We start from the raw sequence: 23681 nt of genomic DNA, 5'->3' as shown, positions 1-23681 counted from the left end.
ACGCCGCATTGCCACAGGGGTTGGCAGAGAGAATAGAACGCCACACCAATCTAGCAATCTATTATCTTAACTAACTTACTTTTTGTCCGCCTCCGTAGTGTAATGGTCAGCACGCTCGGCTACCGTTCTGGAGGTCCCGGGTTCGATTCCCAAGGGGGGTAAAATAAATATAAGTGATTTTTTCACTGTCATATTTTATTCAATATTACCCTGGACTGGTACCTGAAGCGGAGGGCTGATTACCTTTCTTTCATGTGTAAACGATCAAGATAACACTGCGTTTATATGACGCAGTGCCCTATGCACCATTGGGGTGCGGATAAGGGTTTTATATATAATATATAACTTACTATCATGCAGCTTTACTCAGAGGTAGGCAGAGGGTATAGAACGCTACACCAATTTATCAATCACTTAATCTCCGATTAGTATTAGTGTGACAGATTACTGTCTTTGCAAACAACGTTCGCTTCTTCCACGTTCACGCATCTCCTCCATACATACCGATTTTTCCGATTCCCTCTCTCTCTCTCTCCCTCTCTTTCTTAAAACATACGCTTCGTTTGATGTGTTTCTGTGTTTTGGATGTATTTCTATGTGCGTTAAAATAAAGTGTGTTAATTGTGGTTTTTGTGCTTTGCTTGGATGCGCTTTCTTGTGTTATGTGAGAGTGATACTTATATGCATATGTAAGGATTGTTTTAGCGTGTAGTTGCTTGACTTTCATAAGTTGTTATTTGTTGAATATTTCCTCTGTGGGAACGTGTCTCGGAACATTAAGTATTATTTTCAATTTTGATTTTTGGGTAACAATAACAGTATTTGATAATGCATTCCTCGTACTACCCCAACAAATTATCCCATCCTATATAATGGACTGCCATGAAGCGTAGTCAATTTTTACTTGTTCTTTAGTATCTACGATGATGCGTATGGTTTTAAAGATGTAATTTTCCAGTTTCCAAATCATATTTGAAGTTTTCATCTATTTGTATTACTATGCATTTCATATTGTCTACTTTTGTATTGTAATGTTAATAATTTCGTTAATGATAATAAAAATTTCATTTATTGATTCGTCAGTCACATTGTGGTAATATGCGTTTTTAATCAAGTTTCACTTGGTAAATACCGCTATTTCTTAAAATCTATTTGTGACAAGTCGGCTGTCCAAATTTAACACACAGTAAGGGACATTTTTTTTGTAGTACGTTTTTTTTTGCATTTATGGACTAAGAAAACTCTACTTAATCCAAAAATGCAAAAAAACGTAATAGAAAAAAATGTCCCTTACTGTGTTTTAAATTTGGACAGCCGAAGTGTTTCGATGCATTCCGCATCATTTTCAAACACCGTATACTTCACTCACCAAACTCGGTGTTTGAAAATGATGCGGAATGTATCGAAACACGTAGATGTAAAGAAATAGTGGTATTTACCAAGTAAAACTTAAATTAAAAATGGATGATAAAAATATCTAAAGATTATAGGATCAGAACTATTGGAAAGTGTATTTACACCGTGCTTTAATAATTAAATAAAAAAAATGAATAAAGATAATAATTAATGAGATAATAATGAGATAATCGTCTGTATATTAATTTATTCACCTTTATACATTAATTAACCCCTGATGTAAAATTCTTCTAAAGTGCGTGACAATAATATTGGAAATTCCTTATATTTAATGTCATAACAATAATACGAAAAAATCCCATGGTATTTATTTATTGAATCATATAAGTAATTACAAATTATAGCAATGTGTTCTCATTGAGGTTTCCCGTGACGGGAGCATATTTTACAAAATTATAAAATTATAATGTAAGAAAATTGTCGGTGCTTAATATTACTTAAGTGCCTAGAATTGTACGAGTATAGCTATATAAGGACCCTCAGTCTATTTAATCTTCACAGTAGTTTGATAATGCCCTAACAAGGCGAAACAATTGCCACAAAATTTATTTGTGTGTTTTTAAAAATAAAAAGTATACAACTTAGTAGACCCTAAAAATCACTGTTTGATTTTAAATATAACATTTTGAGTGTGTCCAAATACTTGTTCACAAATCTGTATTATCTCCAATAAGGAGTTATGATAATCCAATCCAATATATTTCATAGTTTGATCAATACATATATCTAGATTAATAAAAACAGTAGGACGGTTGTCAATCATGGTTAGAATTGGTGAATGTTACACGTGTGTAAAATGATCACTTAACCAAGTTTTTGACGGTCGTAAGTCCTGTAAATGCCCAGACATCCACATTCTTCTTCATCTGTTAAGATGTCAAAAAATGCACTTTTATATTTAATTCCTTTTTAATGATATTAAAGATGTATGTACATATATAAACACGCGTATTCGAATGTAACGTTATGTCAAAATTTCAAAGCAGTCCGTGAATTAAAACACTCCTTATCATCCATTGTTCACTTTGTGTAATACCACTTTTATAAACACTTATTCGTGACTGGTTTTGGAAAATCATTCATATAAAATTTTGAAAGAGAGAAAGAAGACAAATGAATACAATGGGAATATTTTTAAAAGTGAACTCGAAGTTAAATTTAGTTGGTTATTTATTATGGGGGTAAGTCTTTATTGTTTGCTTTACATATTTCTAATTTTCTATATTATCTAAACAAATACCAGTTTTATTTACACATAAAATTTCTATAAGTCGATTTATTAAAATTGTGATCTTCAGATATAAGGTGATTAGCGAATTCCGAAAAATTATTATTATTAAGGCACATTAGATGTTCTTTAACTCTGTTACTGAGCTAACGAGATGTTTTTCCTATGTAAAACGCTGGACCATTGGTATAACTTAATTTATAAACACCAGAATGATTCAATTTATCTTCTTCATCTTTAAAATTTAACAACAGTTTACCTATATTATTGTTTGTATAATAAAAGACTTACCCATAATAAATAACCAACAAAATTTATCTGAGTCCACTTTTAAAAATATTCCCATTTTGTTCATTTGTCTTCTTTCTCTCTTTCAAAAGATTATTTTCAGACAAATGTCAAATCGTAATAATTTTATTTTAATGACCCGATGATTGAATGATTTTCCGAAACCGGTAGTCAATAATAAGTATTTATAAAAGTGGTATTACACAAAGTGAACAATGGATGATAAGGAGAATGTTTGATTACCATACACAAAGTTATCAATGCTTTTAAAATACAAAATATAATCGGTGAATTACTTATTGGATAAAAGACGCAGATTTTATAACAACTATTGCAATAAATTGCATAGTAATGAAAGTTCTTTTAACCAAAAGAGGTTATGTGTTTTGTTTGATGCGTTTCTGCGTTATGGATCCCTTACGTCACCATAAAGTGTGATAATTGTGATTTATATTCTTTGCTGGGAGGTGCTTTCTTGTATTAACAAGAAAGCACCTCCCAGCAAAGCACACAAATGACAATTAACGTTCTATATGATGAAGTACAAGATCCATAACACATCAAACAAAATCTAACACATACTATTTTTAATTGTTTTTCTTTCGCGGTTTCTTTTCTTTATTTTTTATTTCTTCATTATTGTAATTTTAATTTCATTTTATAAAAAAATGTTGTAAAACATATATGGCTGACTAAGTATTGCACCCACCACTTAGTCAAGCTGGAATAAAGAGTTTTTTTTTTTTTAATTTTTATCATACCTCTTTTGGTCATATAATTGTGAGAGTAATCCTTAAATGGATATTATTCATGTAATATATTCGTAATAAAACTCTAAACTTTTATTTTCATGCCGACTATTGCAGATTTAAGTTATTGTGTGTGCTCAAAATTAATTAAACAATTACACATTCAAAAGAAGTATTTAAGAAGAAATAACGCATTAATACGAAGGAAAAAATAATAAGTATTTCAGAATAAATAATACATTAATAGAAAGAAATATTCAGGATATCAGCGAAAAGCTTTAAAGGAGAGTACTTATTAAACTAAGACGAAATGGAGAAGACATCAAGATGGAAGCGCCACTTCCACACGTCCCAGTTCTCCCTCGACCATCCCGATCCGTCGCGGTTCGCCAGAGGCCCCTGGCACTCTGGCTCGGGGTCCATCCACTCCGCGTTCCTGGTCTACAGGATCGTCATGACTCTCCTGTTCCTCGCTGGGCTAACGTGGTCGGTGCAGGACCACTGGGACGCCGGCAAGTGGCTGATCTTCCTCACCAACTGGGGCTACCTGACCAGCACTGTGCACGCGATCGTGGCGACCTGGCTAGTCCTGCAGGCGTACAGGAGACAGAGGGCTTCCAACCCGGGAGATTCTACGTTTGGTAAGTAAATTATTTTTTTTTATAAGAAGTCTTACATCCCTTGTATCACTGCGACCATATCAGGTCTATCGTCACCCCCTCTGTATTATAGGTCACTCTTAAGACCTACGTGAGTCATGTAGCTCATGACCTGTCATTGTGTTAGGAGCTTCGCCTTCTCGGAGTCCAGTAGTGGCTCTCCAAGGATGTGACTTCGATTACCAGCGAGTACGTGGCAATTATAGAGAATGTGGATGGGTGTTTCGCTATCCATACAATCTGCAGACTGGGGAATCATGCAGTCCAATTTTCGACTGTGCTTCCTCAGTCTGCAGTACCGTGTAAGGATCCTTATTTGTTTCTTGTTAAGCTTCTGTGGTGAATTCCGCGAGTACCCCGTGATCACATCCTTCGCGTGTTTCACCCCTATGCTGTTGGACCAGATTCCAACTTAGTAACGTCTGCCTGCTCTGCCCAAATGAAGTTCTTAAACGGACAAATCACAATATTTGATACAACTGGATGGAGATAGGAAACAGGTGGTTAGACCAGTCTACATACTCAATTTGGATTGTTTAAATTTCCATGTAAAAATATCATAATTAGTATTGTTTTATAATTTATTAAAAAAAAATTACTACCCAACGAACATTATTTTAAATTCAGTTTAGTCTTATTCTTCCTGGCTCCATCCCAACAGTCTTCGTAGACTGTTGGAGTAAGCTCTCCTCGTCCTCAGGTTGTAGGTCCTTCTGTCATGGACAACCTAGGTCGTGCCTTTGAATCGTGTTTTCTTTCTCCCGCATCCATGAATTCTTTGATTTTCCTGTAGATGTCATTCGAGGAAGATTTGTATTTTTATAATACATACATCATAATATCACACTATATTAGTATAGCACGTTCAATATAGTGTAGTAACCATTTTGTACGAAAAGGTTTTTCAAAGTTTTTCTTCAACTATAAACATAATCTATCGTATCATCTTATCAACGCGATTGCTAATTATTGTTTGAATGAATAAACAGCTGATATTAGTCTACGGCCTTATATTTTTCCGTAGTGCGTCTAAAGTATTTATCTAGGAGACGTTTGACTAATCTAACTGAACGTGATGTTGCGTGTTTTCCGACTTGCCTCTTAATGACATGGTGAAGCAATTATTCCTAGTATTATATACATATCATGTAAATATACACGATTTTCTATAATACCTGATATTTAAATATTACATATTCAATTATTATTGTATTTTTATCACTAATACACACTGACCGCCATATTACATTGGTATTCAATGCCACGACCGTGACAAGTACATAATGTATTGTTATAATTTAATTCAAATATATATATTTTTATTTAAGAATTTAGCAGATCGGTAACATCAAGTTATACACACGAGTATTACAAAACAAGTGCTTATAGTGAACAATATTAGTGATCTCAGCGCTCACAGTCTTGAGTTGAATATTCAAAATTCCCATATTCATCGTTAACCAATTTGGATGAACGATAAATACAGGAACTTTGTTTAGAGTGTTTGTTCTACTCATGGAAAGGGCTAAAGAGTCAGTTGGCCCGGTGATTTGACTGTGAACTCTTATATTTTGAATATTGAAAGCATTAACTTTGTGGATCATAGATATATTATTTTGAGAAATAAAAAGACTTTGTTTTTTGATCCACTAACATTTTTACTAAAAACCATCTAAATCCGCAACAACCTGTTGTCCTCTTCAGGGTTTATTTAATAAAATAAACCCTAAAGAGGACAACAGGTTGTTGCCGAAACTAGTTTTTTTATATAAAAATGTAAGTGGATCAAAAAACAAAGTCTATTTATTTCTCAAAATAATATAGGGAACTCTTATCTTAAATATAGATGTTCGACCAATTCCAACGAGTCAATAAAATACAAAAAGTATGGTAGCCAAATGTGCTAAACACTGCACTACGGAGATTGATAAAAATTGCGAAAATCGATGGCACAATGATGAAGTCGTAGACGAGTGACATAACAAGGTTGCGTTTTTTACCGATTTTCGTTATATTAATCAGTAGTTTAACGCCATTCAGGAATTCCGCTAATATAACGATATGATATTATGTTATAAACGCGTGGGTCAATGTTTTCTGAAGTAGGCTAACTGTGAAATTATTCATTTCGTGACGTAACGACTTTTGGCCACTCGATTCACTTTCGGCGAACACGTTCGTGGCGGATTTTTTCCTGCGAACTCGCGGTGATAACATTGACTGAGGGGATTTTCTTACAATAACGATTAAAGCGATTTACGAATTGTTTTGTGAATTTAAATTCTATCCGTGCTTTATTCAAGGTTTACCTCGACAAATCCCTGAAAGTCGAATATTTTTAGACAGTCTAAACATGATCCAAGACTATCTTGGAGACCGGACTTCACTGAGTCTAAAGAATGGAGATTGAATGACGCTATATAAATTATCCAATTTTTTTTTTAATATACTTTATTACTTTGTTATACTGTGTTTAAGTTTATTTTATATTTTTATTTTTATATTTTTTCTCATTCATGGTTTAACATATTATCTGGATCGCTAATGAATCACTAATATTAATATTGTTAGTTTGTTCAATATCTTAAACTTCCTAAAGTTTTTCTTCGATTATATTTAAATTTAATACGCTCGTATTTTCAATATATGCGTTTTCCTGTGAATAGGTAAAAACATTTTTCAATTGGTTTTTTCCGCCATGGCAGCGCCATCTGTTAAAAGTAACAGCAACACACGATGGTCAAGGCCGTCAGCGCATTTCTTAATAGCTGCTAAAATATCGTACACCTACGAGCATTACGAATTTAAACAAATGGATCAGAAAACTTTTCGTTCTCATTTCTTTCTTTTCCATTTATCAGTATTGAGGTACGGCAGCGTATGGTTGGGTCCAGCCAGCAAATAAATGAAAAATATCAAAATAAAATAGCCTGTCCAAGGTTTTATAATTGCAGTAATGAAAATAATTGAGTTCTTGTCGAATCCAAGACCTCGTGCTTTGTAGCCGAACGTGCACACTAAACCACCGCACGATAAAAAAATAAAACCTTTAATGAATAAACAATCATACATAATTATATAATTCGGTATTTTTAAATAAGAAGAATCAAATTTTGCCTCCTTGACCCTTTGAAGTCTTAAACATCTCAGCCTCGTTCGTCAATTTAAGGTATGCCATTGTCCATCCATCTACCACGAATCAAGGTTCACCATGTATGTGTGGTTCATCGGAAACTCATTACTGAACGTGACAAGAACTCAAGATGATAGCCTCAAACGACTTACTATCTTTTATCGATTCTATAATGTATTCTCCATAACAAAATAATAACCCGTATTCTTAAATCCCGTTAAAATTTGACCTTGCAAGGATAAGTGTGAAAACGTTATATCGCTAATATAGTAAATAACCATCGCTCCATATCTTATGTGCTTAAAATCAATACAAACACAGCCCAGTATCGTCACACTTTGTGAATTTTTCAAAGAAAATACGAAGAAATTTGGAGTTTGTTTTCAAACATAAAATTGAAAATAAAAAAAAATCACCCACATTTATTCTTTTGTACTTTTTTCCAACGGTCAAAAATCGGTTGAAAAAATTATTCTTCAAACCCTCATCCGTACCCGATGGTGCATAGGGCACTGCATCATATAAACCAAGTGTTATCTTGATCGTTAACACATGAAGAAAAGGGTATCAGCGCACCACTTCAGGTACCAGTCCAGGGTAATATGAGTGAATATGTGAGTGAAAAAATCAATTATATTTATTTGACCCACCCCCCCATGGAAATCAAACCCGGGACCTTCAGTACGGTAGCTAAGCGTGCTGACCATTACACCACGGAGGCGGACAAAAAATACAAATTATCAATGCGGTTAAAAAGAAAGTTTCAGTTTAATTTTATAATGTTCATAAAATGTGCCGCAAAGTATCATCAAAAAACTTTAAAGAAAAATGAAATATCTACCAAAATACTACGTTCTAAATCTCTTAATTTACCTGACATACTGAATATTGAGCGTGTTGTCAACAAAATATATGCGCATTTCCCAATAGAAGTTTTGCGTTATGCGCTCCGTGAAGAATCGTTGTGTTTGCGACGATCTTGTGAGATTGTCAAAAGGTGAGGTAGTGGTGTTACGTCATACGAAGATTATGCCAAAATGCAAATTTCCTCACCTCAGCATGCAGGAAGCAGTAAGGAAAGTAGCCCGAATTCAATTATTCTTTTCTTCAAGTCTTGTGGGTCAAATGTGGGTCAATCCACGAAAAAACGCATTATATCTCTTAAAAATTTATTGATCACTTTTGATGTAACGAACAAATGTATATGTTATGTTATTCATCTTCGATCTATCGTGCCATTAATATGTCATTTGCTAGATTTTTTTCTTGGTATAAACTACACGTAGAATAAAATAACAACTACTTATATACCTTTTTCCACATGAATTTTATTTTACCAGCAACCGAGTTTCGTAGTAACCGACATCATCAGACTGGTGTGAGGCTACACAAAATTCTGTGTTATATACACAACAAGACAGGAGTTTAAAACCATAATTTTATGTAATGTTTCCTTTCAAAATGAATTTAAATTGAATGAGTTTAAGTATTGTATTATAATAATAATTACATGTAAGTTATGGTAAAGGTTTTAGGCATGATTTGATATAATTATATGTAATAAATGGATTTTGTATGTGAATTTAAATAATATATGTAAAGTTAATTCTGGAAATGTTGGTTGAAGACCTCTTCTACTGCTCATTAGTATGGGGGAGTCCTGTATTCTCTGAAACAACAAAATTTTCGGCACAACTATACGTTTTACCTTATTCAGTCATATTTAACCTTTCCCGTACCAAACATCCAAAAATTACACGTGATTTAAGCGGGGTACCAAAAGACCCCTTTTCTCATTTGTATGGAAATCGTTACTCGCTGCGAGCTGAGTCACAGATCCTACGTCCTTTCCGACGCGCAGCCAAGCGCCGACTAAGCGAGAGCGAGACGTCGAAAATTAACCTGCTGATAAATAAATACATAGAACTCGCGGTACCAACTTAAATAATATTTTGAAACATTTAACAATTTGAAATTATTATTATAAAAATGGGAAAATTTTCTTCAATATTATTGTTTAGATTACAAAAAATATAGATTAAGTAGCTTTTACAATATTTAAGTTATCGAATTAAAATTCACATATCGTAGTCGTACAGGAGAAAGTGACCAACTGACAATACGTAAAATGTTCAGGAGGGGTATTTAAGTCACTTTTGCTCGTCAACAAAACAAACATCAATGCAGTTAGTCATTTTTAAGAAGTCAATATATTATACTTCCAAGATTAAAATCCTCTGGGAAAATTTTCAGGGCAATATTAAGCTAGTGAGATATCTAATAGTTCATCATCACGTTTTTGTAAACAAATGCACTTGGTCACTTTCTCCTGTATGACTACGATATAATTCCTAACTTCAGCATTCTTCTTGTGTCCAGTATAACAAAGGCCTCACTTTTAGACGTCCACAGTTCTTTGTAGGACGCGACTCTCTTGCAGCGCAGGCCCGCCGCCTTCCTAATGTCATCGGACCATCTTGTCTGGGGCCTACCTACGCTTCTGCGACCTTAAAGCACCTTATCCATCTATCCTCAGATATACCTTCGTCCATCTATCTTCAGATATACGTCCCAAATTAAAATATGGGGGGTTTCGATCCCCCTGTTCGAGCCGGCTAGGTTAATAGTAAAAAAACCTTTCAAGTCTCAATGTTTCTGGTATTATAATGGAGGTCATCTCGAAAGTATACCATAGTTACAGTTAATAGAACAAGCCAATGGTGCCATCTCAGAAGACGGATACTTAATTAACGGATGTTTTAATAACAGACAGGCAGTGATGAAACTAGACAAACTTTAGAAGCAAAATATACAAATCATTCAGGTGTATTTTCAATACGTTCATTCTTCTCATATCACAATATCAACGTTTGTATCTTATCACGTTTATATATTGTACAAGGCAGCATCCTTCCACTAATCTCTGCCCAATACAGGGTGGCGCAAAAGATACGTTTTAGAGTGTTATTATGGATAAACCACACATTTGTGTATGAAAAACGCCTACGTGGTGTAATGGTTAGCGTGTTTAGCTACCGTGCTGGAGATCCTGGGTTCGATTCTAAGGGAAGGGTGAAAATAAATATTGGTGATTTTACACTCGAATTTTTATTTAATGAATCGCAGGAGTGATCACGTTGCCTTATTGTAAGTAAAAATCAAGATAACAGTGCGTCAATACGATGCAGTGCCGTATGCACCATTGGGTGCAAACAAGAGTTAGAAGGTTTATTTTATTCTTTGTATGTGTTCTAAATATGGGATAATTTTACATACTGGGAGACGGATGAAAACATGATTTTGAATTTTTATTCAGCGTATAATTTGACCAGTTATGTTATTCACAACAGTGTGTAAAGTCATCACTTAACTAGCCTATGACAGGTCATATGCCCTGTAAATACCCAGACTTCCATATTCTTCTTCATCTCTATGTTGAGATGCCAAAATATAAAAATAACTACTAAGTGAAGAAACCCAGATTTGTGAACAAGGATTTGGACACACCAAAAAAATTGATTCTTTTAGTTCTTGTATTACTCCTTTTAAGTTTTCTTTATTATTTCTTTTTTTCCGATTTTTTATTAAACAAATTTGAATTTTGATATGTTTCAAACTGTTTCGTTAGCTTTTTATGAAAGTCAAAACACTCCCCTTACTATGTACTTTAAGTTTGGCAATTAATAAAGTTGCCGCTTGAATGAAAAATACTACAAATATTGAAGACATTGCAAATATCTGTCTTTAAAAAATAACGTGTTACATTTTTAAAAAGTCTTTAAGATCATACATTGATACATACCAGGTTTCTATAACGCCACGTAATAACGTAACAATAGTTAGTATACATTTTATCATGCTTCGTGCTTTTATGCTTCACGGAGCAGAATCCAGGATATCTTCCAAACGACCCTGATTTCACTAAATCCGATGTTTAGATTGTCCTAGATATATGTTTTTAGCATAAATTATATTTAATCGTTTGCAGTACCTTTAATCGTACGTAAGGTAGGTACATTATGCAGTACACGACCCAGTTAATGCATAAATTGTAAGCATTTTAATCCCATAAAAAGTTTTCAGTAATTACGCAATACTTATTAAGCTATGTAAATCGAAGCAAATTGTTTACCTTTAGTTTAAAAATACCACATATATGTACTTATATGTATATTTTTATAGTTTAAAATAACTACAAAAATAGAGTTGAACTAAACTTAATTAATTTGTTTGTTTTCGATTTTTCATCATTTTTGATGAAGGTTTTTTTTATCGTTCTTTGTCTTTTTATGTCACATTTTGAAACTTATGGATTTATAGCAATTTTATCCTTGTTTATATAAGGATAAAAATGTACTTATACACCAGATTATTAATTTGTTTGATTTATTTTAAACTACAGCTAGATCCAATTACAGTGATATCATACATTCCTTATATGTATATATGTATATATACATATATATATATATATATATATATATATATATATATATATATATATATATATATATATATATATATATATATATATATATATATATATATATATATATATATATATATATATAAATACATAAAATAAATGGGATATTTTTTAATTCCTTACCATTGAATAACTTACTTTTTCAATACAAAAACAACAAAAAAAAATCTCACCAATACATGTCTCTAGTGAAGTTTGAAGTGATTCAAGAACGATGTTTCGAAATTGGATCATATCTATAGAAATTCCAAGAATTTGAGTAGTGTGGTTGTGTCAACAATGGGTAAAATTGGTGAATGTTACAAGTGTGTAAAGTGATCACTTAAACCAGCCTATAACGGTCGTCAGCTCCGTAAATGCCCAGACTTCCTTATTCTTCTTCATCTTGTATGAAATGTCAAAAAATAATATGAAAAAAATTCAATGAGGTTAAATGTTACCTAAGTTAAGGACAATTAAGTTGCGGGCTTTTTATTATCCCGCCTTACAGACGGTTGAACAGCATCAAGACCAAGGCAGTCTGGCATTGGCTATCCATTTATTATCCCACAGTTTTCCTTATCAGACAGGGATTTTATTTCTTTGCTTTGTGAATCGGCGTCATGTACGTCACAAAGGAAAAACATTAATCATTGAATTATTTAACACGACCGCATTATAACTCATTATAACGCATTATAATTTATTTTTTAAATATATACATACAAACGTCTTATGTTATGTGGGATTCTCCACGCATTTCCTATATAAACAGGAAAATTATAAATGGTTTACTCATTCCGTGTAACACGAAGCGTTTTGTGACGCAGTAAGGAGGCATTCGATCAAAAAGCAGAATATAATATAAACAATAATTTCATAATTTATAGAGCACATATTCATATAAATATATGTTCAATTAAAGAGAATATTTATGTACCGTAAATGGTTTTGCGAAAGAATGCGTTCGTATTTTTTTTTACTAAAAATTATCTCAATTAGCAAAAAAGACTGAATAGGTCGAAATGTAATCTTTTAGAGGAATATGTATATATGATAGAAGTTCGAATGGCGATGTAAGGAAAGAATGCAAGGCTGAGATAGGTATTATCGATAAAATTAACAAAGGTGTGTTGAGATGGTCTGTGCACGGGATTGAAATTAGTAAGACAAAATAACAGTAAAACGAATTTATTCTATCACTGTATCGTGTATGTATATACATACATACATACGTGAATCTCTTTTGCTCCACTCTCGTAGCATCGGAATTCATAACTTTCTTTCTCATTCTCTCTTATACTCACGTTATATTATTTTTCTGTAATGTTACGAATTGTGTCTATTAAAAGTGACGCGTCCTTGAAATTTCACTATCTATCCTCGTCCAACTATAAATTGTCGAATCGACGCCTAAGAAGTTTCACTTTCAGTTACTTTAAATAGTTACAAGCGAACATTTTACGCACAACATTTTGAGTGTGTCCAAATACTTGTTCACAATGTATTATGTCCAATTAGTAGTTATTTTTTTAAATTATTTTTTGATGAACATAGATGTCTCTAGTGAAGTCTAGTGAAGTCAAGCACTGTGTTTCGAGTTTGATCAATAAGATATCTAGAAATTTTAAGAATTTGAATAGTGTGGTTGTCAATCATGGGTAGAATTTGTGAATGTTAAACGTGTAAAGTGATCATTTAAACCAGCCTATGATGGTCGTAAACCCTGTACATGCCCAGACTTCCATATTCTTCTTCATCTATGTTGAGATGTCAAAAAATAATGTAACATTTTGATCAGTCGCGTCGAGTGGTTTGGCTGGTCTGGGTACCCAGAAAATAAAGCAAAAAATGCATCAGCCAAGGGCACCTTATTGCAACATAGTTAGCATGGGATCAATGACATTCGCGAATCGCATCGTGTACGTGACCTCGTCGGGAAGTTCACTTTTTATTACCCGTATTTATAAATACCGTAATATTCGACCTTATAACGAAAAGTCCTTGCAAAATTGGGTTTTGGCAGATCCTCACTCTTGTATCCTACCCTCGTCCAGTTAAAACTATCATTTATCTAATCACAAATGTGGGGCAAAACGTTGTATGATAAATGTTCGAACGGTGATATAAGGAGAGAATGCAAGGCTAAGATAAACATTATAGATTAAATGAATAAAGGTGTGTTGAGATGGTTTGGGTATGTAAATCGCGTGAGCGAAGAAAGGATAATTAAATAAATTTATGAGGCGAATGTGGTAACAGAAGAAAAAGAAGACCGAGGATTACTTGGCATGAGTCATCAAAATATTTCAAATACCTGACCTGACCACTTGGTCAAGTCAGCAGTCGGAATAATCTGCGTGTATGAGAAGATGTGTAAATGTGGAAAAGGTGAATATTGTATGCAAAGACAGATTGTTGTGGCGTTCTATTTTCTCTGCCTACCCCTGCGGGGATGCGGCGTGGTGGCTAGTTAGTTAGGTTCCCAAACTGGGCAATATCGCTGACTTGTGGGCGATTAATTCCCCATTTTGACAGTTGAAAAAACAAAAGAATCACTTCGTTTGCTTTGAATAATTTTTTTTTCCAAATTCAAAAGTTTGATGAACTCATAATATACCTACCCAGGTTAAGCGGTAAAGGTACCTACGCATATTTTCTTCTTCTTTTTAATGGCTTTCCACCCTTCTTGAGTGTTCTAGCCAGTGCCGAAACCTACGCACATTTAAATCTATTAAACAGGACACACAAAATTTAAATTTGGAACATAAACCTGAAAAATAAACAAAGTGAGATTTTTCTGTGGTTCCAAATGTCAAAATGGTGTAAGAAAACTGTCATGATGTGAAAATAGTTTTACGCTCATTCTATTCCAAGTGGTAAATAATAAATTTTGACATAACGAAAAACATTCAAAAAGCAACCCTGTTATCCAATATAATATATTGTATCGTATTACATACAAATTGTAACGTGTGTGGAATGGTAATTCGACCTGTGTTTGAAGTGCTTCATACTGCGTACTTCTCTTTTTATTCTCAAGGTTATTTGTCCGCAAAAGATGAGCATTGGTGAATAATTAAAATGGTAAATACCTATCAATATGTATCTTTGTACTTTGTATATATGTGTGTATCTATCTTTATATACTTAAACCAACAATCATTTACTGCTAATTCGTAAACATATACCTACGTCTATTTTACTAAAATTGTTAACAATTAAGATAACAAATTTATCCCTGTTATTTTTAAAAATACTGAATTTTTTCCACTATTTCAAAAGTTCATCTTTGATATTCCAAAATGATTTTACAATAACAAAATGCAACACCATACAACTCGAACATAAATGTTTGGGAACCAAATATTTCGAAACCCTCCCTTCAGATATAAAAAATAGAAGATATTAAAATTCTTTAAAACAGAGACAATTTAAAATTTAAAAATAAATACCTTGATAATTGCAACAACAAAAAAAAAAACACAAAATAATTATCCAAAAAAAGTCAAATCACAACGCGCTCGGCCGCGCTGAGGGCTGGACGTCATTTCACGCTCATTTTTATTAAATAATATTTTTTGAAATTTGAAAAAGAATATATTTTTTTAACTCCTTACCTTTCAAAAACACTTTTCTTATCAAAACCATATAGTTATTTCGAAGAAAAACTATTTTTTTTAATACAAAACCGGTGTTTTAAGAAGGAAGAAAACAATTACGTCAAATGTTACCCGAGTTTCGAGAAAATTAAGTTGTGATTTATCGTGTATTGGGCCTTAAGTTCATCACGGTACTGCGAGGAAGTGCCGTGATGGTTAGGTTAGTTTGGGTTAGTTAGATAAAACGATATTTTTTGGTTTAATATTGATAAAAAAATATATTACAAGTAAATCAATAATAAAAAAACGAGCAACTCTCAAACTGACGTTTATTATACAAAGGAAAGCAACATTGGAAATATCGTTAGACTTCGATTAGAATAACGATTCAAGACTGCGTTTACATTTATTTTACACATGAGATAGAGCGACGATAATTTAATACGTAGAAAAATAATATTTTAAACCATATGACGGTTGTATACAGATTTAATAAAATATAAATTAATTTCTTTTTTTGTGCTAACGACAAAAACCAACTGTTTTAAGTCACGTTTCTACGTTCAAACAAAATAAGCACAAAAAATAACGCAAATTATGAAATTGCGTCGACGGAATTACCCAGATTATTCTTAAAAGCCTAGGAAAAAGTTGAAAATATCTTCGAACAGAAAATTCTGACTGAAAAATTCTGAAAAACGGAAATAATTTTAATCGAAATCTCCCTGCCCCCCGAAATCCCACAGAAAATATTTCATATTATTTTTTGACATCTCATCAAAGATGAAGAAGAATATCGAAGTCTGGGCATTTACGGGGCTGACGACCGTCATAGACTGGTTTAAGTGATCACTTTACACACGTGTAACATTCACCAATTCTACCCATTATTGACAACCACACTACTCAAATTCTTGGAAGTTCTATATATATGAACCAATTTAGAAACCTTGTTCTTGAATCACTAGAACTTCACTAGAGACATCTATTGGTGAGATTTAAAGAATGTAAATTGGTTCATATATATATAGAACTTCCAAGAATTTGAGTAGTGTGGTTGTCAATAATGGGTAGAATTGGTGAATGTTACACGTGTGTAAAGTGATCACTTAAACCAGCCTATGACGGTCGTCAGCCCCATAAATGCTCAGACTTCCATATTCTTCTTCATCTTTGATGAGATGTCAAAAAATAATATGAAAATAACTCCTGTAATTGGAGATAATCCAGATTTTGTGAACAAGTATTTGGACACACTCAAAATGTTGTAGAAAATATTTCAATGGCCGTGTTTCTTATTTGTTTGTTTGCTATTGTTATCAAAATCCACCGCGATCTCGCGGAAATATTGCAACACAAATATTTTTATGGCGATATATTTTTTTCTTGTTGACCCTAAATATAATTTGTTTAAAAAAAATAATCTTTGTAAGTAAGATGTTATTTAATTAACGCCATCTGTTGAAATCTTTACGAATCATTAAAGAAAATTGTATACAAATCTTGAATAATTTTGAAAAAGGATCGATTATTCGAACCTCCATTATCCGATAGGTAAGAGTTTTTATTTTCATTTTCAGATCTAACTGATGATAACAAGCAGATGCCGATCGCCTACAAGGTATACTGGATCCTCTACAATGTGACTCTTCCACTGGCATTCTTCATCACCATTCTCTACTGGTCGATCCTGTACAAACGTAAGCAAAGCTCGCTCTTCTTAGAATCCCGTCATTTCGTCAGCTGAATGGCTGGCTTGTGCAATAGTTAGCAGATCCTCGCACAAGTTATTTATATCATAAATAATAACTGCTATTGACATCTCTACGTAAATAAAGAAGCATATGGAAATCTGGGTATTTACTGGGCTTATAACCTGTCACAGGCTGGAGGCGCGTTGAAGGAACCTGGGTGAGGACCTATCCCATATCGGATCTGTGTGTTAATTCATAAGGAACTTTTACAAATAAGGTATCATAACATACATGACAAAAAAAATAGTGGACATTCCTACCACAAACCAAGCTAGGACACAAAATGCCGAACCCTCTTCTAGAGGAATGGAAGGCTTTTTGTCCGCCTTCTCCTGAGGAGTTTTGTGTGGTTTCCTCCCAGCAATAAGCAAATCCTGAAAAGTTCCTGGTTGGCCCACAAAAGATTTTCCCCCTTTTTCCAACACAGATTAAAATAAAATGTTTTTTAGCTAGAAGAAACAAAATTCTACTCAATGACCTTGTACGTAATAATAATTGACACCTTCTTCTATATGTGAATTCTCAACACTATGGATGGTTGAGTCGAGTGAGTTTATTTTTATTTATTTATCAACCCATTTATTTGTGAATTATTTTACATAATAGAAGACGCCTGAAAACATGATTTTCAAATCTTCAATACATAAACCTTCTTCATCACCATACATCAAACGTTTTCAATCTTTTAGTCTCTCTCTTTCTTCTCCGTTTCTTCTTTTATCCGTCATTTCAAAGGGTTTACCCCATAACAAAAACAACATGATCTATTTTAAGTTTTTTCTTTGACTTGATTTGCTTTTTTCCAGCTAACGAAGACAAAGGAAGCACGGGTCCCTTTTTCCTGAACTTCATAATGCACGGTGCCAACAGTATCCTCTGCTTCGTGGAGCTGGTCGTGGGAGGTCCTCCTTCGAGGTTCCTGCACATCCTGCAGCCAATTCTATACGCCATGACGTACGTGTTATTCAACATCATCTACTGGGCAGCCGGAGGACTCGGCCCGTAAGTCACAAGTTCTCTATTAAAATTAATATTTAAAATATTTACAGTCTTATGGAACTGGCAAAGGAAGGATGAAAGCAGAGTGAACCCTGAAGAAATACGTTCCCTCAGACCATGGGTGGCCAACCCGCAGCGACCTTACGTGCGGCCCGCGGTCATGAATGACGAATATATTTTTAAACTAGTGATATTATAAATGTGATACACTGTTTGATACATCAACAAAATTTATGTGCTCAGAGCCAAGTTATGCATGTTGTTATAAAAACGATGAACTATGTATGTCCTTTTGCACACTCTTCAGCATTGTCAATTTAAGGCAACTTGAAAAATCTTGAAAACCAGTTAACGTATGCAATTCCAACTATTGAAATAAATACATAGCTTTAGAAAAATTAATTAAACGAAAAGAAATTAAAATCTTGCAATGAGTGGCCATTGATAAATGGGTTTTATTTAAAATAAAATTGGTGATATTGTCTGATTTATGTGTCTTAATAAATACATATTTTTCATGGTTAAAAATTTTCAAAATGTTTACTACTATACAGATAAATTTGTTGTTGGTTCAATGTGTGTTTCCATCTCAAATCTGATCGTAGTAATGTGTTTTTTTTTCGCAACTACCCTGGATTGTACTTTCTGATTACCTCGGCGTTCAAATTATTTATAATGCTTACAAAAATTAATAAGCATGAAATTCATTGTTATAATTTTTTTCTAATATCTGTATACGAAAATTTGTCCACTTGGGAAAATTTTTGGTTATCGATGCGGACCGGGGTGCAATTTGGGTTGGCCAGGCCTGCTTCAGACGAATGTGTTATTTGCAAAATCATTGTATAATCAAAAATGAAGATAAAAGAAAGGAATGTAAGGCTGAACTAGGGATAGTTGAAAAGATTAAGAAGAGTTCTTTATGGTGGTATGGACATGTGGAGTGAATGGATAACGAGCTTTTTTAATCCAACATAGATGGCTGTTGTGAACATGAGTTCATCGGTAGATATGATAGTATACTGTGTCATGGGATTAATCATATCTAGGAGTTTTAGTAGTGTGATTATCAATCATGGGTAGAATTGACAGGTCATATGCCTGTAAATATCCATAATTCCACATTCTTATCCATCTATGTTGAGACGTCAAAAATGTAAAAATAACTCCCATGTGGAGAAAATCCAAATTTATGAAAAAGTACTTGGACACTCTCAAAATACTGTAAATAAAATAACTAGTCAAATTATATGCATTAAAAAAATATAAAAAACAAAAACGTATTTTCAGGCGTTCCTCAGTATGTGAATATAATCCAGGATTCGGACCTCACGTACAAATGAAAGAGCTCTGCTTAATAAAAAAAACTTGCCTCGTCCCATCATAGATGTCTCTCGTGAAGTCTACCGAGTTCAAGAACTGTGTATCGAGGCAATTCAATATATCTAGATGTTCCAAGAATTTGAATAGTTTGGTTGTCAATCATGGGTAGAATTGGTGAATGTTACACGTTTGTAAACATTCACCAATTCTACTCATAATTCTTCGTAAAAAAAAAGTAATTTCTGGCATTTTTCGGTATGTGAATACAATATAGATTTTCTTTTCACTTTAAAATTTTCTCAATATTACCCTGGACTGATACCTGAAGCGGAGGGCTGATCACCTTTCTTTCATGGTTAACGATCAAAATAACATTGTGTTTGTATGATGCAGTGCCCTTAGCACCATTGGGGTGCGGATAAGGGTTGGAAGAAATATGATAAAATTTAGCATCCATCAAATCACTCGCATAATAATGATTACCCAAATCTGCATGGAGCACTGCATCTTTTTGACGTGGCGTTATCTTTATCGTTTACTGCAAGAGAGAAAGGTGATTACCCATGCGCTTCTACCTTGTATATATTATTGTAATAAGCAAGATGAATAATAAATGCAACTCCCATCGAAAAAAGTACTGCGATTCTTGTACTAGTCCAGGGTGATATAAACTAAATACGAAGAGTTTGAAGAAGAATACCATATAATCCGGGATCGGGATCTCGCATTTGTATGCAAGGGTCTCTCCTTTACTTACTATGTTTACCCTTTCCAGCCGAGACAGGCCGTTCATCTACCCCGTGATGGACTGGGGAAAGAAGCCGGAGCTGGCCATCGGCATCGTGTTCGGGGGAGCCGGTCTCGTGGTGTTCTTGCACGTGTTGGTGTGCGCCGTGTCGGAGCTGAGGGCCGCGCTAGCACACAGACTGCACAAGCCCAGGGAGAGCAACATCGTCATATCGGCCCTCCCGGTCACCCTCGACACGGGCAACTTCAACAAGGGCTTCGTGCCTTGAGCGAATGGATCAGACCAACAAACAATTTATTAGTGTCTTTATATATAATGAACAATGTAATCGACTGTGAATGAATTATTGTATTGATTTTTATATGTGATAATAACTTAACTTAATATATATATTTATAATACTGTACAATAAAACGTCGATTAATTAGTCTTAAGGAGGATGCTGTTTGCTTTGAAACAGGTCGACATTATAATTAAGGTATGGATATGAGTTTTTTTAATGAATTACTAAGAAAGTTTATTTGGCTATGTAATCGGAGGGCGTGTATGATTAGATGTATGGACGTGAGGGGAGCTAAGAGTGTATGTCGTAACAGAAAAATGTGGCGTTCCGTCCTCTCTGCCTACTCCTAAATAGAAACTAAATGATAGTAGTAGTAGTTAGGGTATATATTTATATATATATATATATATATATATATATATATATATATATATATATATATATATATATATATATATATATATATATATATATAATATACATACGTAATTTTTAAATGGGTATGACATATATGCACATGGATGCAAAACGGTATTTTTAATTAACCTATTGTTTTCACATCGTCGCTAACTACATATAATATTTATGATATTTATAAGAAACACCCACCAATAAAAAATATTTATAAAATACTTAAAATATTCAATTAGTTTTTTATTTATCATACAAATAATAACATAAGTTTTTTTACTCACATTTCTTGGGGGACTACGTTTTATATAATTAAAAAAAACATCAGCTTGTCCACTTTTATTTTCTTTGACTAGTGACAATAATAAACAACTATACACTGTCAATCATGAAATGTCTAAATGATAGTGTCGGGTTATGGTCCCGTGGTTAGTGTCACAGACTCTTGAGCTAGAGTTTCTCGGCTCAAACTCACAATTTGATACTTATTTCTAATAATGACCATGATTTGATACCTATTTCTAAAAATATTTCATTAATTGATTCGGCAGTCACTTTGTGGTAAAATCTATCCATTTTTAATTAATGTTTTACTTTGTAAATACCACTATTTCTTAAAATCTACTGTGACATCTATGCGGAATGCATCGAAACACGGTCACAAATTACGGTGTTTGAAAATGATGCGGAATGCATCGAAACACGTGTCACAGTAGATTTTAAGAAATAGTGGTATTTACTAAGTAAAACATTAATTAAAAATAAAAATATTTCTTTGAGCCTAAGGGCTCACAGAAATAGTATTAAGTTGAAGTATTTTTGTAAATAATAAAAACACAAATATTTTTCTTTAACTTTAAAAAAACTATATATATATAAAAAAAAAAATATATATATATATATATATATATATATATATATATATATATATATATATATATATATATATATATATATATATATATATATATATATATATATATATATATATATATATATATATATATATATATATAAATGTATGTATATATATATATAAATGTATGTATATTTTTGTGTAGAATTATATATATATACCGTACGACAAAGTTAATAATTCTTTTAAAATACAACTCCTTACCTGATCCGGCTTATTCTGTCATCAATTTGTTTGCATGACATTATTCAACATGAACTGTGAAATGTCTCATAGAGTAGGTAGGTATGTTGAATTAGTACGATCGCTATGTGCCCACTAATTAATACAGCAATTAAAGGCCTGCCTTACCTTGAAATTCTCACCATAATGTATTTGGTTGGTTGGAAGATGTTGCTTCATAGCAATAAGCCCGTCAATGCATGTGCCTATTTAGCTATTTTTAATTTTAAATAAATAATACCGACGGTAATTGATATTTTTAGGTATTCATGAATTCGATGTACATAAATTAGAGGGTAGGTAAACTCACACAATGGAGTCTTGGTCCCAACCCTAAAATGCATGGAAGTGAATCATGGATAATACCTGTGGGAATAGATATTTTTAGGTATTTATAAATTAGAAGTACATAAATTAGAATAAAGCTTATCGGGGAGTACACAACGATGTCCTTGTTCCAACCCTAATCTATGTAAGTGAAGCATGGAGTTGGCAAAACCATGTATGATAAATTTTCCAATGGTGATATAAGGAAAGAATGCAAACCTGGGATAAGCATTATCGATAAAATTAAGAAAAGTGATGAGATGGTTTGGACATGTGGAACGAATGAGTGAGGAGAGAACGGTAAGAAATTTATGAATAGAATGTAGTTGGAAAAAGAAGCAGAGGAAGACTAAGGAAAACTTGGCATTATCAAGTATATCAGATACTTGAAAGCGGTCGGGTATATATGAGCATGTGCAAGAGGATGTGGAAGAGGCGAAGAATGTTTACAAAAACATAGTGGTATGGCGTTCTATTCTCTCTGCCCACCTGGCTTCGCGCTAGCAATAGATGATAGAAACATTATTATTATATATTTATTTAAAAGTAATATGGTTTTATAAAAAAAATATACATAAATAAACGACAATTGTTTTATTTAAATACATACATGCTATCTGTACACGTGTAAGTGAATGTTACACGTGTAAAAGTGATCACCAGCCTTTGACAGGTCGTAAGCCCTGTAAATGCCCAAACTTACATATTCTTCTTCATCTTTGTTGAGATATACAGTAACTTAAATTGTAAAATAGAAAACCTACTTACAATTAGGCAATAAAATTTATAAAACTAGCACTAAGTAGTAGTATTATAAGCTACAATAATAAAAATGAAAATGATATTTTCTGGCGTTTCTCATGTATGTGATTGTAATCCAGGATTCGGACCTCACATAATATAAGAGTTTCTGCTCAATAAAAAGCTTCTTTTCATCTCACCAATAGATGTCTCTAGTGAAGTTCTGGTGATTCACAAACAAAGTTTCTAAATTGGTTCATATTTATAGAACTTCCAAGAATTTGAGTAGTGTGGTTATCAATAATGGGTAAAATTGGCGAATGTTACACGTATATAAAGTGATCACTTAAACCAGCCTATGACGGTTGTCATCCCCGTAAATGCCCAGACTTCCATATTCTTCTTCATCTTTGATGA

At 33.1% G+C, this 23681-nt stretch overlaps 1 protein-coding gene across 2 annotated transcripts in view; it reads left to right on the top strand.

Moving 5' to 3' along the window:
- The window catches only part of LOC148309840 (protein rolling stone-like), a 34761-nt gene extending 13730 nt beyond the window's left edge, over positions 1-21031 (top strand). Inside the window, exons 2-5 of one of the 2 annotated variants that reach the window (XM_088259531.1) lie at positions 3901-4322; positions 17121-17240; positions 18101-18296; positions 20392-21031. In XM_088259531.1, coding sequence (XP_088115657.1) covers positions 3992-4322; positions 17121-17240; positions 18101-18296; positions 20392-20632 — 888 coding nt within the window. In that variant the 5' untranslated portion in view covers positions 3901-3991 and the 3' untranslated portion in view covers positions 20633-21031. Of the gene's footprint in view, positions 1-3798; positions 4323-17120; positions 17241-18100; positions 18297-20391 lie in introns of both variants that reach the window. The other variant, XM_088259530.1, reaches the window with a different exon arrangement.
- Positions 21032-23681: the final 2650 nt, after the last annotated feature.

This window comes from Brachycentrus maculatus, unplaced genomic scaffold, assembly GCF_059751285.1.
Source record: "Brachycentrus maculatus isolate JH-2025_06_01 unplaced genomic scaffold, ASM5975128v1 h1tg000117l, whole genome shotgun sequence".
NCBI classification, from domain to species: domain Eukaryota; kingdom Metazoa; phylum Arthropoda; class Insecta; order Trichoptera; family Brachycentridae; genus Brachycentrus; species Brachycentrus maculatus.
The sequence above is the reverse complement of the archived record's forward strand: the minus strand, read 5'-3'. Positions and strand labels throughout refer to the sequence as shown.